The 14,998-nt window shown below is 47.0% G+C and overlaps 1 protein-coding gene across 1 annotated transcript in view; it reads left to right on the forward strand.

Annotated features, from left to right (window-relative positions):
* The window catches only part of DDX1 (DEAD-box helicase 1), a 44,676-nt gene that overhangs the window by 14,295 nt on the left and 15,383 nt on the right, over positions 1 to 14,998 (forward strand). The window contains exons 8-14 of the mRNA XM_088451842.1: positions 5,139 to 5,222; positions 5,843 to 5,919; positions 7,091 to 7,163; positions 7,249 to 7,325; positions 14,202 to 14,316; positions 14,568 to 14,706; positions 14,797 to 14,857. Coding sequence (XP_088307968.1) covers positions 5,139 to 5,222; positions 5,843 to 5,919; positions 7,091 to 7,163; positions 7,249 to 7,325; positions 14,202 to 14,316; positions 14,568 to 14,706; positions 14,797 to 14,857 — 626 coding nt within the window. The remainder of the gene's footprint in view (positions 1 to 5,138; positions 5,223 to 5,842; positions 5,920 to 7,090; positions 7,164 to 7,248; positions 7,326 to 14,201; positions 14,317 to 14,567; positions 14,707 to 14,796; positions 14,858 to 14,998) is intronic.

The raw sequence follows: 14,998 nt of genomic DNA on the forward strand, positions 1-14,998 counted from the left end.
AGCCTAATGATGGCTTGCTTCACTGATAGTGACAGCTCTTTGGATCTCATATTGAGAGTCGACAGCAACTGATTCCAAATGCAAATGTCAAACCTAGAATCAACTCCAGGCCTTTTACCTGCTTAATTGATAATGAAATAACGAGGGAATAGCCCACACCTGTCCATGAAATAGCTTTTGAGTTGATAGCCCCATCACTTTTGGCCCCTTAAAAAGTGGGAGGCACATATAGAAACCGTTGTAATTCTTACACCATTCACCTGATTTGGATGTAATTACCCTCAAATTAAATCTGAAAGTCTGCAGTTAAAGCACATCTTGTTTGTTTCACTTCAAAGCCATTGTGGTGGCGAATAGAGGCCAAAATATGAAAATTCTGTCAGTGTCCCAATATTTATGCACCTGACTGTATATCACGCCCCATTTCTGTCACTGTGCCTGCACAAAAAGGGACCGCCCTCGGCTGGCTAAGATGCTTACAGCCCTTGTGGGCAACGCTCCCTGTGTTTCCCCATAGGGGTTATCGCAGCGAGTGGTGGTCTCATCACATGCAGGGGTCACTGGGCAGTTGATGGTACCCCAGTGTATCCTGTCTTTTGCCCCCCCCCCCCCCCAGGTCTCGCAGGAGCCTGTGTGGGTGAATTTATTGTCCAAATGGTATAGCACCTGATGGACGTTTTACAGGGGGAGTCACCATTTCGGCCTTCTAAACGGCCTCTCGGGTCTCAGACGGCTAAGGATAATAAGGACATGACGTCTGATGACGGTGACATTATTGACTTTTTCAGACACGAGCCCCTTCGTGCAGAGGAGGCGTAGTCTGGGTCTAAAGTCTATATACCTGGCCTTATACGGGCAGTCCGTGCGGCTTTGGTTATTACATATCCCCGTGGCTAAATCCAAATATACCTTCTTTAAGGTTAAGGGTGTTGCCACTGTAATTCCTCTATCTGGTCAGGTGGATCATTTAGAGGAGGCATGGAAAATCCGGGTGAGCGGTTCCAGCTTCAAAAACGGTTGACCTCCTTTGCGGATAATTACTTTTCCGAATGGGAGTTACCTTTACGGGTAGATTCTCATGTTACACGCCTAGTGAGGAGTGCTACGTTGCCCATGCCCTCCAGTTCCTCCTTGAAGGAGGTTACAGATTGCAAGGTGCAAATATATCTAAAATCCAATTATTCCCTTGCTGGAGGGGCGTCCAGGCTGGCTATGGCCATGTGCTGGGGGGCCAGAGCCATGGAGCGCTGGGTAGGTAACTGGATCTCTGCACACTGACTCTCCAGCAGAGCAGGTGGATAGTGGCAAATTCTCAGAGACTTAGCCACGTTCATAATGAGACAGTCTTACATATAGCCTGCTCCTTTCCAGAATCTCTTCGGCAGCAGTAGCGGCTTGCGCTCTTGGAAAGCGGACGCGAATTCCATTTGGAATGCTTTGCCTTTTACGGGACAGGTCCTGTTTGGCCCTCATCTGGACACAGTTGTGGCCCCGCAGGCAGCAGCTACGTCTGCGTGTCTGCCATCGTCTATAATCCCATCGGGGTCTGGGGCTTCGTGTTTTCGGCCCTGTGATGCCAGGGTAAGTCTAAAATACAGCTTTCCAAGACAGTCAGTAGCCAGGAAATCTGCTCAGCCATAAGAACAGGCTTGGAGTTCAAGACGTCCTACTCCCAAGTTGGACTATAAGCCTTCAGCCTCACGGGACGGGCCTCCTCTAGGGGGACCCCAGAGTTGGAGGCCGGCTTCTCCAGTTCGCCCAGTGTTGGTGTCTGACCACCACGGACACTGGGGTAAGAGAAGTATTTTCTTGAAGGTATGTCCTCTCCTCACGGTAAAGGCCTCCCAGACGGTTTTTCGTTGCAAGTCTTCTGTCAATTCAAGACAAGGCCCTGTAATTTTTGTTACACTCTATGCTACAGGCAGGAGTTATAGTACCTATTCCGTTGCCCCAAAGGGGAACGGGGTATTACTCCATTCTCTTTCTGGTACAGAAACCCAATGGGTCTTACCAGGACATCCTCAACCTCGAATCATTCAACAAATTCTTAAGGGTTCCTCGGTTCAGGAGGGGGACCCTGCATTCCATCATTCAATGGAGCCTGGGAATTTTGTGGTGTCGTTGGATATATTCAGGGTGACTACCTGAATATCCCTATTTTCTTAGCACACCAGTGTTTTCCTCAGGTTTGCAGTGGTCGATAATCGTTTCCAGTTTCTGGCATTGCCCCTTGGTCTGGCCTCCGCGCCTCACGGTTTACCGGGGTCATGGCAGTTATGGCAGCCCACCTGCGGATGCAGGGGGTCTGCTTGTTACCCTATCCGGGTGATCTCCTGTTGTTACCAGGGTCTCCAGAGATACTTCAGTGCCATCTGCAACGGACAATATCTGTGTTGCTACGTTACGGCTGACTGATGAACTGGAAATGGTCCTCTCTGATTACTCACAGAGGATGCTCCATATCCCAACATCTGAGGATCTTTGTGATTGAGGTAAAGATCTCTGCATTACAGGCAAAGGTATGCAGTTGCCTGCAGAGTCGCCGAGTGTCTAGTCCAGGGGTCTTCAAACTTGGCCCTCCAGATGCTGTGGAACTACACATCCCAGCATGCACTGCACATTGTTTTAGCATGCTGTTATATCAAAAAGGTGACAGTGCATGCTGGGATGTGTAGTTCCACAGCAGCTGGAGGGCCAAGTTTGAAGACCCCTGGTCTAGTCACTTGGCTATGTGGTTCCATGGTGTCACTGTTCAACATGGTGTAGAGTACCCAGTTTCACTCTAAACCTCTAGAAAAAATTGTTCCTCTCCGGATGGGATGGGTTGCCTCATAGGATAAAGTCAATAGTGCTTTCCCCGGAGGTTTGTCTCTCTCTGGCCTGGTGGCTGCGGAAAGCTCACCTTAACAAGGGGCACCCCCTTTGGGATTGCGGACAGGGTCCTTCTGACGACGGACGCCAGTATCCGTGGCTGAGAAGCAGTGACGGGTCCACACTTGTTCCAGGGCGGGTGGACTCCAGCAGATTATGCACTTCCCATAAACATCTGAGAACTCTGAGCAGTACTCAAGATTCTCCAACATGCAGGACAGGTCCTCCACGGAAATACCGTGCAGGTACAGTCTGACAACGCCATCATGAGGCGTTCCCGAAGTCAGGCGACACTGACAGCGGTGTCTGGTGTCCCGAATTCTGGTTTGGGTGGAAGGCTATATTCCTGCCATCATCGGCAGCGTTTATTCAGGAATCCTCATATGGAAAGCAGGCTTTCTTAGCCGTCAAGACGTGCATTCAGGGAAATGTTCGCTTCATCAGGAGGTGTTCAATGTTCTGGTGAACAAGTGGAGCCTTTCAGAGATAAGACTCTTCTGGTAGACGTATGTAGGTCCAGTGGACCTTCCAAGTTGTGTACCTCGTCCCTCCATTATCCCTTCTTCCTCCAGTAATAGCAAGAAGAAGGCACGCTCCAGCGTGGGCCAAATGGCACTATTACTCAGCTCTTCGGAGCCTCTCTGATAACACTCCGAAGCTGTTGCCTTTACGCTCTGACCTGTTGTCTCAGGATCCTAGCTGATACCCAGACCTGGTTTGTCTGTCCTTGACGGTGTGGCGGTGAAGACTGCCCTCTTAAGGTCTAGGGGTTTTCCAGCTCTATAGTTAATAGGGGCTCTGTCCATGCTAAGAGCTCGGACGCTTTTATCTGCAAGAATTTACCATCAGGTATGGCATACTTTCTTTCAGTTGTGTCGCCCTAGAGGCTATGCTCCTCGGGCATTCTGGATATCCAGAGTGTTGGCTTTCCTACAGGTGGGCTTAGATAACGGTCTTCGCCTTGCTTACCTGAGTTTGCAGGTTTCTGCCCTGTTAGTATGGTTTCAACGTAGGATTGCTACTCTTCCTGAGGTCCGCACCTTTGTGCAAGGTGTACATTATATTCAGCATCCCTTTGTTCCACCGGTGGCTCTTTGGGATTTGGCTGTGGTCCTTAGGGCTCTCCGAGGATCGCCATTTGATCCACTGGGCTCAGTGGATTTCAAATGACTTACGACTAGGACTGTATTCCTTCTGGCCTTTGATTTGGCCAGTAGGATCGCAGAATGGGGGGCTCTGTCATGTAGACCTCCCCTTTTTCTCATCTTTCCTAGGAACAGGGCAGTGCTTCGCACTTGCCCTGGTTTTTTACCTACGGTGGTGTCTAGTTTCCACATCAATGAGGAAATTATAGTACCGGCCTATAGAACCTTTTCTTCCCCAGTCCTGTCTGCTGGTGAGGCCTCCTTAGATGTGGTACGGGCTCTACGAATTTAAGTTGACCGTACCAGTCCATTTAGGAAATCAGACTCTCGGTTTTGTCCTTTCTGGTTTCCATAAAAAGGGTTGGCCTGCCACTACGCTAACTTTGGCAGGATGGATTCACAGGTCTTCCTGTTCCATCCTCTATTAAAGCTCTTCCACTAGGTCTGTGGGTCCTTCGTGGGCAGCTCGACGTGGCACCTCAGCGGTGATTGGCAGCCACGTGGTCATCTGTCCATATTTTTGTAAGGTATTATGCTTTTGATACCTTCGCCTCTCAGGATGCTTCCTTCGGGTGGTGGATTCTCCTTACAGCACAGGAGCAATCCCCACCCTTAAAGGATACTGCTTTGGGACATCCCCAAGGTATCCTGTGGATACCCTATGGACCCTGAAGTAGAAAATATGAGATATGGTAAGAACTTACCCTTGTTATCTCTATTTCTACGAAGTCCATAGGGTTCCACAGGACTCCCGCCCTGTCGCACCTGTACTGCAGATGGGCTTTGATCTGGTCACCGGTTTCTCCGTCTCCTTCTGGTGAGAATGTAATTCTTGTGTGTTCCAGACTTTCTTCTCTCTTGTTCTCCTCCGGCCTATGGCTTGTTACGAAACTGAATTGCCTTGGCTTGGGGGTGGGGTATAGGAGAGGGACCCTGGTGCATCCTGGAAGGCTGAAAATGTAACTCTGTGGTGTCCGTGCCTGACGTCATCACCTATACCCAAGGTATCCTGTGGAACCCTATGGACTTCGTAGAAATAGAGATAACAAGGGTAAGTTCTTACCATATCTCATATTTTCAATCTAGTTGATTAGAAACCTGATCTCTTCTGTGCGTTAACAGGAAAGTACTACTACGAGGTGTCTTGCCACGACCAGGGACTGTGCAGAGTTGGTTGGTCTTCACTGCAGGCCTCATTAGATCTTGGTGAGTGTCTGTATACTATAAATAGAGTATATTCCCAGCACTACACTTCCTAATAGTGTGTGATGCAATTCCTAGTGTTTCGATTGTAAGCTCAGGAGTACGGATAATTTAATGTTCTTCTGTGCTCTGTACTTTTAGTAAAAACTTAGGCCAGTAATCAACGAGCCCCATTCATTTTTCTCACGAAAAAAAAAAAACAGGCTGTTATCACGATTTTTGCCCGATGGTCATTATCAGGCTATCCAATCAGAGCCCGTTTTGTTAGTGAGAAAACACACAGGGTACGTGAAACCTTTGTTTTTTGGCGAACGCCGACACGGTAACGGGGCTGTGTTCTGGGATTTTGTTTCTCCTCCCTGAGGCAGGTGGATCACAATCCCCAATAAGTGCCGGCTTTCGGGGCTAATTGAGTACCGGCCTTGGCGTGTGTTCTTTAGTTTCCATCTTGAAGGTATTCATAAGCCCACAAGTGTAATCTGTAATTATCGGTCTCTTTTTGCTGAGCTTTTTCACAGAGGTTCATCACCCAGCGGAGACACGTTCTTGTCTGTTACAAGATTGTACCGAATCACGTGCAGTTATATGCCCCACTTAATGTCCACAGCTCTGTTTTCTCCTAGGAACGGACAAGTTTGGCTTTGGGTTTGGTGGAACTGGAAAGAAGTCTCATAACAAGCAGTTTGATAACTATGGGGAGGTAAGTCACTCTTGTTATATGTAAGGTGATAATGCATGCACGCTCATCTGTTAATTGCAAAATGCCCAAACCTATGTATTTGGATCATTTATATTTATTTTTGCAGACTGTTTCTGGCAGTGTGTATTGTTCCTGTCACAGCAGTCGTAGAAAATTATTATTCGGGCCAAATTCAATTATCCGCGAGTTCCTTAGTGTGCAGTACTACATTACATTAACGCGCATTTATGCAGCGCTCTGCTGATAGCCGCGCAATTCAATTATATTAAATTACGGCACTGTGCGACCTGATTCAGAGGTTTTTGCAAAGCCTATATTTACGCAAATGGAGCAATTGCTTGCCATTGTGATATGTGCGAAGCTGCGCTGCGCATGCACAGAGAGTACGAGGGTTTCTGAACGTACTTGCAATGCAAAGTGAGTGACAGGTAGTCGGCATTCGGGGGCGTGTAGAAAAACGAAGGCGTGTTTGGGCGTTTAAATGCCGTTTCATGGGCGTACATAAATTAGCCGCTGCAATCTCCTTCACGGCTCAATGTGCGTCAGGGGAGCTGTAATGTTTGCGGCTGGTCAGACTTTATTTACATGCTGTGTGATTGGCCGATGTGCGTTACTGAAGTTTACGCTGTTGCACGTCGTCGGGCGGATATGTGAAGGCAGCAGTGGGCGTCCCTATGCTCGGCTGAGCTTTGGACGGCATGCGCTTATTTTAGCAACTGAGATCCGTGAGAGAATGCTGTTGCGATTGCATTAGCATACATCTCGGAATCAGGCCTTATGTGATGTACATGGAAGAGTGGGGAAATCAACCTGAATGCCAGAGAAGTGGCAAGTAAGATAGCAGGACAGTGTAGGCGGCTGTTAGTGGCCACAAGCAAAGTATTGGAGGCAGTTACATGGTGTCATATGGTTGGTTTTTGCAATTTTTATAAACGATGGACAAAGTATAGCCAGCAAGTGCATCTCATCAAATAGAAGAGTTTACAATATTTTGGTGGCGTCTCTACAGTGATGTATAAGTGTGTGTTTGTGTATATATAAGTTTCTAGAAAGCTGGGGAAAATAAATACTTGCAACTCCCACCTGCAAGTTCAGGAACATACTGATTTTTAGTGCAATTCATTTTTTAATTGGCTCAATTTGAATTAGATTTATTTTTAATTTGCTGTAGGAATTCACAATGCACGACACCATTGGATGTTATCTGGACATAGATAACGGTCGGGTTTCATTCTCTAAAAATGGTGAGTGACGTCTTTTCTCATAATCGCCATTATTCGGGTACTTTTTTTTTTTTTGTTACTTATGTGGTTAATGTTTCGTCTTTAGGCAAGGACCTCGGACATGCGTTTGATATCCCTCCACATTTGAAAAACCAGGCGCTCTTTGCATCGTGCGTTCTGAAGGTAAGATAATGACTGTACTTACACTGAGAGAACAGAGAGCAGCCCAAGGGTTCTCCGAATTGCTCTCCTCAGTGTCTGTGTAATGTTGCAGCTGTAAATGGGAACTGACTTAGAGGACTTGTCTCTTACACCCCATGGAGGCACCAACTTTGTGGGATTCATACCTCACTGGTTTCTAGAAAATTGATCGGCTCATTATAGAGCCTATCCTCTACATATGGCTGCCCCTACTGTCTACAACAGCGTTTCCCAAACTCAGTCCTCAAAGCCCCCTTACAGTGCAGGTTTTTAGGATAGCCATGCTTGAGCGCAAGTGGTTAAACCCAAATGGCCAAGGTACTAAATAAGTCACCTGTGCTCAAGCATGGATACACTTAAACCAAGGCTGTTAGGCGGCTTTGGGAAATTAATTTGGGAAACACTGGTTTATAGGTTCGATCATAGTAATGTTTTATCTTTAGACAGCAGTTTTCTTTAATTATAACCTTCAGGACAGATATTTGGACTACAAATGCTTTAGAATTAATATGACAAATATTATATCCCTTCAGCCATGGGGGGACAATGGGATGATGACTGTGTGTATAGAGTGGAGCAGCAGAGCCCGGGCACCATACAGTTAATTTTTGTGTCCCATCAGCACAGGCTCCCTCTCCCCTATACCCCGCCCCCTGTGCACCTATAGGCCAGTTTTAGCTTGGTGCCCTGGACAAGGGCACAGGTAGGTTGCTGCTTAGCAGCCTCTTTTATTTGAACTTATTTTAATTTCTTCTCTGAGCGGGCAGTGGGTGAGCCCTCACGACCGCTCTACCACCACAATCTCAGCGGCCGATGTGCCGGCGACCGGGTCAGCGTCACCGGCCAGCTCCTGCACACCATTCGGAGCACAGCAGCAAGCGGACAGCGGGGATAAGCTATGGCAGCTTTCACTGCTGGTGTAGGAGACCTCCGGTGGTGCGGCAGGTGGAGGCCAGGTGTTTTCGATACCACCATTAGTCCACCAGTGATATTAGGTAATTGGACACTGTAGGTTTTTCCCTGGGGGGTTTTGCTGAAAGGGGGGAGGTGGCCTTTTCCCATTATTCCCTCCCCCGACCCTTGATGTGTTTCTGTCCTAGGCTCCCGCCAAGAGGGTTTCTCCTCCTCTCTTCCCCTACCAGCAAGCGGAGTGGCCATCTTATGAATCCAGCATTGGCTGAGAAAGAGAGAGAGAGAGGGACACAGACAGGCTTCTGCCTCCCCAGTACTCCTTGTTCCCGGTGCCGGGTTGTAGTTGTCTGCCCCCCGCATTGAGGTCAAGTAGTTGAGCTTTGTGCCGGTTATTTTGGCTTGAGTGTATTTTTGGTGTGCATTTCTTCTTTCTATATTCTCTTCTCTCTATGGGGTATATTTACTAAAGTCAGAGTTTTTAGAAGTGGAGATGTTGCCCATAGCAACCAATCATATTCTAATTAACATCTATCTACCCCCTTCTAGAAGATAATAGCTAGAATCTGGTTGCTATAGGGAACATCTCCACTTCCAAAACCCGCACTTTAGTAAATATACCCCCGAAGTCTCTCTTCTGAGTGCATTGCTATTTTTTTTCTGTCCTTCTTTAACTTTATTATACTTCACGGTTGATTTTGTTGTATACAGACATTCATTGCCTCTCCCATATATACACATACTGTGCTCCCTGGTTATACACTGTTTGGTGATTACCCTCTGGTTTTAATTTGATAGGTCATGCTACTAAGTCCTGCCTCCTTTGCCTGTTTTCCATGTATCTGCGCGTGTGCTTGATATTTCCCGAATTCAATTTAAAAGGACGCGAAAACGGGACCCGGTGACAAAATATAAATAATAAAAGGGAATTTTTCGGGAAATCATCCTTGGACCCCCCCTAAAGATGTCCAGACATGGGGGATCACTATGGGTACCCCTGTTTTTGCATGCAGAAGGGAAGTTAGGTTTTTAAATAGCGGCAGGTGCATAAAAGCGGCTTTGAAGAAGGTGATGCAGAAGAGCATTTAGCAATTTTTTTGGGGGGAAAACTAACTATGCCAATCAAATTTGGGGTACATGAAAATGGGTGCAAGCATATTTTTAAGTCCCTAAAATGATTTTTAAAAATTCTTCAAAAATGCACCTGCCGCTACTACCCGCAATGAAGAAAACACCTGCCGCATACTTTGGAACCCCTCTGAAATGTATTTTGCATTTTAGGATTTTTTTGCCACAATTTTTTTTTTTAACCCCAAAATTCAAATACATTTTTGGGGTGTCCCGATTTTTTTTTTTTTTTTTTTAACTTTTTTTGATATGCATTAATTTTAGGGGGCATTCCCAGGGGTACAGGCTTTTTTTTTTTTTTTTTTTATAAGCCTGCACCCCTAAACCCCAATTCTGCACTTTTTTTTTTTTTCGCCAGCAAAAGGCTGGAGAAAACGTATCCCCATTTTTTTTACATTGACTTTTCACACCGGCGAAAAGTCTTTGTAATTGAATACAGGGATAATGATCATAGGCGAAAATTACGTCATCGGCGATGACGGGTTTTCGCCTCAAATTGAATATGGCCCTAAGACCTCTAAGGAAGGGGGTGCTGCTTCTTAGCACGCAATTCCCTGCAGTTCACTGCCATGAGGTTATTTCTATGCAGTCACAAGATGGATTTTTGTGACGATTGCTTTGCTAAAACACGGTGTGATGGTTCTTCTGCCGCTGCCTCCCCTCAGAGCCATGATGGGCATCTACCCTCTCGCAAACTATGCCCCAGTTAGCTAATCAGCTCTCAGCCTCTAGACCCTCACCTCCCTTACAGCCATCTGTCAGTGGGGTTCACACTCTACCTCCAGGGGCTACACAGGTGGTAGTAACTGAACCTGCATAGGTTAAGGGCCTCTCTGTCAGTTTAGGGCCTAATACAGATATAGGGCTAAATGGGAACCTCCACCTCCAGTGGATGCTTATATTACCAGGCTAGTCAAGTCCACTACTTCACATATTCCGAACATGGCATGACCACACTGATAGAAAGTTGGAGTACTTTCTAAAACCTGTCTGTGCTAATGCAGGGGCTACTGTTCGTCCAGCCCTTCAGCTTGGGTTGTTGAGGCTTTGGGCCGCTGGGCAGACTCCCTTAAAGAAGGATTCCGTAAAGGCACTAACATATTTTTTATATATTATTTCTGACTAATAGGTCTAAGTTGCTCTCCAAGGTGTGTATCATTCGAGAAACCAGTATGTATCTGGGTGAGGCATCTATTGATTTGGGCCTTCTCGTCTCTGTGATACTTTTATTTGTTTCTGCGGTGGACGTTAGATGTGGCCTTTGGCTACGATCCTGGAAGGTGATCTTATATTCCACGAAGGCACTAGAACCTCTCCTTTATTCGGGTGAGGTCTTATTCGGTCCAGAGCGAGATAGGATAGTAGCTACGGTAGCACCGTCTAAGACAGCCTTTCTGCCTTCCATGGCTCACAAGTCTTGGTCCTACCTCCTTATGTCTGCAAGGGAAAGCGAAAAGCAGTCCTGCTCCAGATATCCGATTCTCCTCAAAACCTTACAAACTCCGTGGCTGCCAGTTGCCCGACTCCTAAGCCTGCAGAAAACAAGCCTGCCACATGACTGGCTGGGCCCCCACCCGGGATTTTCCGGTGTGGGTGGCCGTATTTTGCTTTTTCAGACATCTGGATGGACATTTGTGGGTAAGGAGCATTGTCTCCAGAGGGTTTGGCCTCCCACTCTCTTTTTTTCACAAGAGGCTACCTCTCACTTTATTTATTTTTTTTACCATAAGTCTACCCTTAATTCGGTCTACTTTGGCTCCATCACTATTGCACTGCGGGGCATCAGATTTTATACCAATCTCTACTTGGTTCAAAAGCAGGTGAGTCCTTTCGCCCTATACTCAATCTAAAGTCCATCAAACCATACCTCAGAGTTCCCAAGTTTCGGATAGAGTCACGTCACTCTATCCTACTGACTATGGAACCATGGGACTTTATGGCCTCCCTTGAATGTTCAGAATGCATACTTACATGTGCCTATCCGGAAGCACCATCAGAGGCTCCTCAGGTTTGCTGTTAGGACAGACCATTATCAGTTTCAGGCCTTACCTTTTTGGGTTTTCCACCGCGCCAAGAGTCTTTGACCATGATGGCTGCTTTCCTCAAGAACAAAGGAGTGCGTATTGTCACATATTTGGAGTACTTTTCTTGGCTCAGTCCCCGGAGGTCCTTCAAAAGCACCTTCGTCTCACAGTGGAGGTTCTTCAGTCTGGCTAATAGGCGAAAATCATCGGATTCCATCTCAAGAGCTGATTCACCAAGGATTCCTGCTCAATTCCCGGGCTCAGCGTATCTTCCTTTCCGGAGATGAGATCCAGGCCCTGCAGGACAGAATTTGGGCCCTCCTCCGTCAATGCAGGGTTTCAATCCACTCTTGCATGCAGCTGTTGGGAACTCTGTTCTCCACCTTTTGACATGGTGGAGTATGCACAGTTCCACTCTAGACCCCTTCATCTGGAGATGCTCACCTGGTTGAACCACTCCCATCTCACCCTTTGCTGTCTGGGTATCCTGCTGTCTCGGGAGGCGCGCCACTCTAACTTGCTGGCTTCAGTTCGCACTTTTAGACAAAGTGCTTCCCTTCTTTGTTCAGGACTGGGTCCTTCTCGCAACCAGCGGAATTCTTCGAGGCTGGGGAGTGATAACAAATCAACACACCTTCTAGGGCCACTGGACAGCACAGGAAGCAAGGCTTCCTATCAGCATCCTGGAGCTCCCAGCTATTTATAGGGCAGTTTACCAGGTTTCTCCTCCTTAACAAGTCTGTCAAGGTACAATCTGGCAACACAACGACTGCTCCGTACATAAATTAGCAGGGGGTACTCTCAGCCGGAGTGCCATGATGGAAGTCAGCCACACAGTCTTCATTGGGCCGAACACTACCTTTCGGCTCTGTCAGTGTTCATATCCCCGGAGTCCATAACTTGGAGGCCGACTTTCTCAATCGCTAAGGCGTACACTAGGAGGAATGGTCTCTGCACCCAGATGTGTTTCTCATGTTAGTAAGTCGTTTGGGTTGTGCGGACATAGACCTGATGGCATTGCGCCACAATTACAAGTTGCCTTGCTATTGCTCTCGCACGAGAAATCCTGAAGCTTTTCTAGTGGATGCCTTGACGATTCATGTTTCCTTTCCTGTACTTGTTTCCTCCGATATTCATGATATTTTGTGTCCTGTGGAAGCTGAAGTTGGAAGGGGGCACAGATATTCTAGTCACCACAGACTGGCCCCATCAGGCTTGGTACACCCAACTTCTGGCCCTGTCTGTAGATTCCCTGTGGCGTCTTCCACTTCAGCCGGATTTGCTGTAGCGGGGTCCATTTCTTTATCCAGATCTGGACCACCTCGCTTTGACGGGGTGGCTCTTCGAAGGTCCATCTTAAGAGCTAAGAGCTTCTTGTCTCGGGTGATACATACCCTCCTTAATGCCCGTAAGACTTCCTCTGCCAGGTTTTACCAACTGGAAAGGGAGACTTATTTTAGCTGGTGCTCAGCACAAGGTTTTAATCCTCGGTCCATTCGTTTGGCTCACATTTTGACAATTCTTAAGGCAGGAATGGACCCGAGCCTTCACTTTTTTTTCTCTTAAGGTCCAAATTCCTGCCCCTTCAGTTGTTTTCCAGAAGAAGATTGCTCTGCTGTCAGATGTTCAGACTTTTTTGCAGGGTGTTCTCCACCTACAACCTTTGTTTGTCCCAGCTGGGACCTATCCTTGCTACTTCGGGCACTCCGGGGGGGCTCCCTTTGAACATTTTGGAGACAGTCAACCTTTGGTGTCTCACTTCAAAGCCTATCTTCCTTCTTGCCATTGCTTTGGCCCGTAGAGTATAGGACCTGGGTGCTTTATCCTTTCGGTCTCCGTTCCTGGTCTTCCACCCTGACAGGGAGTTCTGCGTACATTCCTCCTGTTGCCTACCTATGACCGAACTCAGAATATTATGAGTCATACTCCCTAATTTTTCCTTTATGATTTTCAACAGGCTAGGCTGAGCGGTGACCAAGCAGACTTTGGATAGCTGGCTGCTCTCTACTATCGAACATGCTTACTCTCATGAACCATCAGAACTCTGCCTCCGTGTGTGCCCGTTCCACCAGGGTTCCGTCAGGGTTGCCTTGACAGTCCTGCATGGTGCTTCAGCGGAACAGCTTTGCAAGGCTGTCACGTGGTCTTCTACCCATACTTTCGCTCGGTTCTACCAATTCGACACTTTTGTCTCTCCAGATGCAAGTTTTGGTAGAAGGGTGTTAGGTGCAGCACAGGAGCATTTCCTCCCTTGAGGGGACAACTTTAGGATGTCCCACAGTCATCATCCCTGTGTCCCCCATGGCTGAATGGAGAAAAGTGGAATTTTCTCCTTTCCTGTTTAAATCCTTTTCTCCGAAGCCATGGGAGACACTGGGCGCCCTGACGCTCCTGCTTGCGGTGCTTCTTGCCTACTTCCGGGTGTGTGTTTGATGGTTTTCCTCTTTTCTGCTCCTTCCGCGATTCCCTGTTCTTGAGCATCTTAACTGAACTGGCCTATCCGGTATTCAGGGAGCGGGGTATAGGGGGGAGAGGGAGCCTGTGCTGCTGGGAGAAAAGAATTAACTGTTTGGTGCTCAGGCTCCACTCTACACCCACAGTCGTCATCCCAGTGCCCCCATGGCTTCGGAGAAAAGGCTTTAAAAGGTAAGGAGAATAATCCCCTTTTTTATTATCCTATTTAGAATAACTTTGTGGTTGCCTCAATGTTCTTTTGTCTACATCCATTAGTCTAACATTACTCTCAGAATGCATTTCACGGTTTAGGTGGAACATGACTATTTGTGTTTTTATTCAGAATGCTGAGCTGAAGTTTAACTTTGGAGAAGAAGAATTTAAGTTTCCCCCTAAGGACGGGTTTCTTGCGCTTTGCAAAGCATCCGACGGCCACGTGGTGAAATCACAAAACGCTGGTATGTGCAGTGCCGCCTTTGGGATTTTTATATACTGCAGTATTCTGTCCTTGTTTTATAATGCTCAAGTACTGTAATATACCCTTTGTGTCTCATTACCTTTAATTGTATTAAGGTTTAGTCACTGTAATGCTGATCACACATGTAAGGTTCCTTATTCCAGCTGCTTGAAGGCCAGACGGAATGGTGTAATGATGCTTCCTCTGCTGTCAGTGGCTGATATGTTCTGTTGTATTTATTTATAATTTCAGGAAGCGCCCAAGTGACGCAAACCAAGAATTTGCCAAACGCACCAAAAGCTCTTATTATTGAACCATCCCGAGAGCTGGCAGAACAGACGCTGAACAACGTGAAGCAGTTCAAGAAATACGTAGATAACCCAAAACTGAGGTAACCACGGCAACCATGTTGTTAGGGTTATTTTTGCATCCAGTGCTCTTATCCCTTATCAACATACTATTTACTCTTGTTGTTCTATAGGGAGCTACTAATCATTGGGGGTGTAGCTGCAAAGGATCAGCTGGCTGTACTGGAAAGCGGTGTAAGTTGTGTTTTTTTTTTTTTTAAATGAACTTACATAGTTTGGTCCTGTTTGTGGGTTGTACCCTGCCAGACGGAGGACTCTATAGTGTACTTTCAGCACATTTACTCTTCTAGAGAGACCAATGCTATAAAGAGGGTA

Source organism: Taudactylus pleione, unplaced genomic scaffold, assembly GCF_031769625.1.
Source record: "Taudactylus pleione unplaced genomic scaffold, aTauple2 ptg000030l, whole genome shotgun sequence".
Lineage (NCBI taxonomy): Eukaryota > Metazoa > Chordata > Amphibia > Anura > Myobatrachidae > Taudactylus > Taudactylus pleione.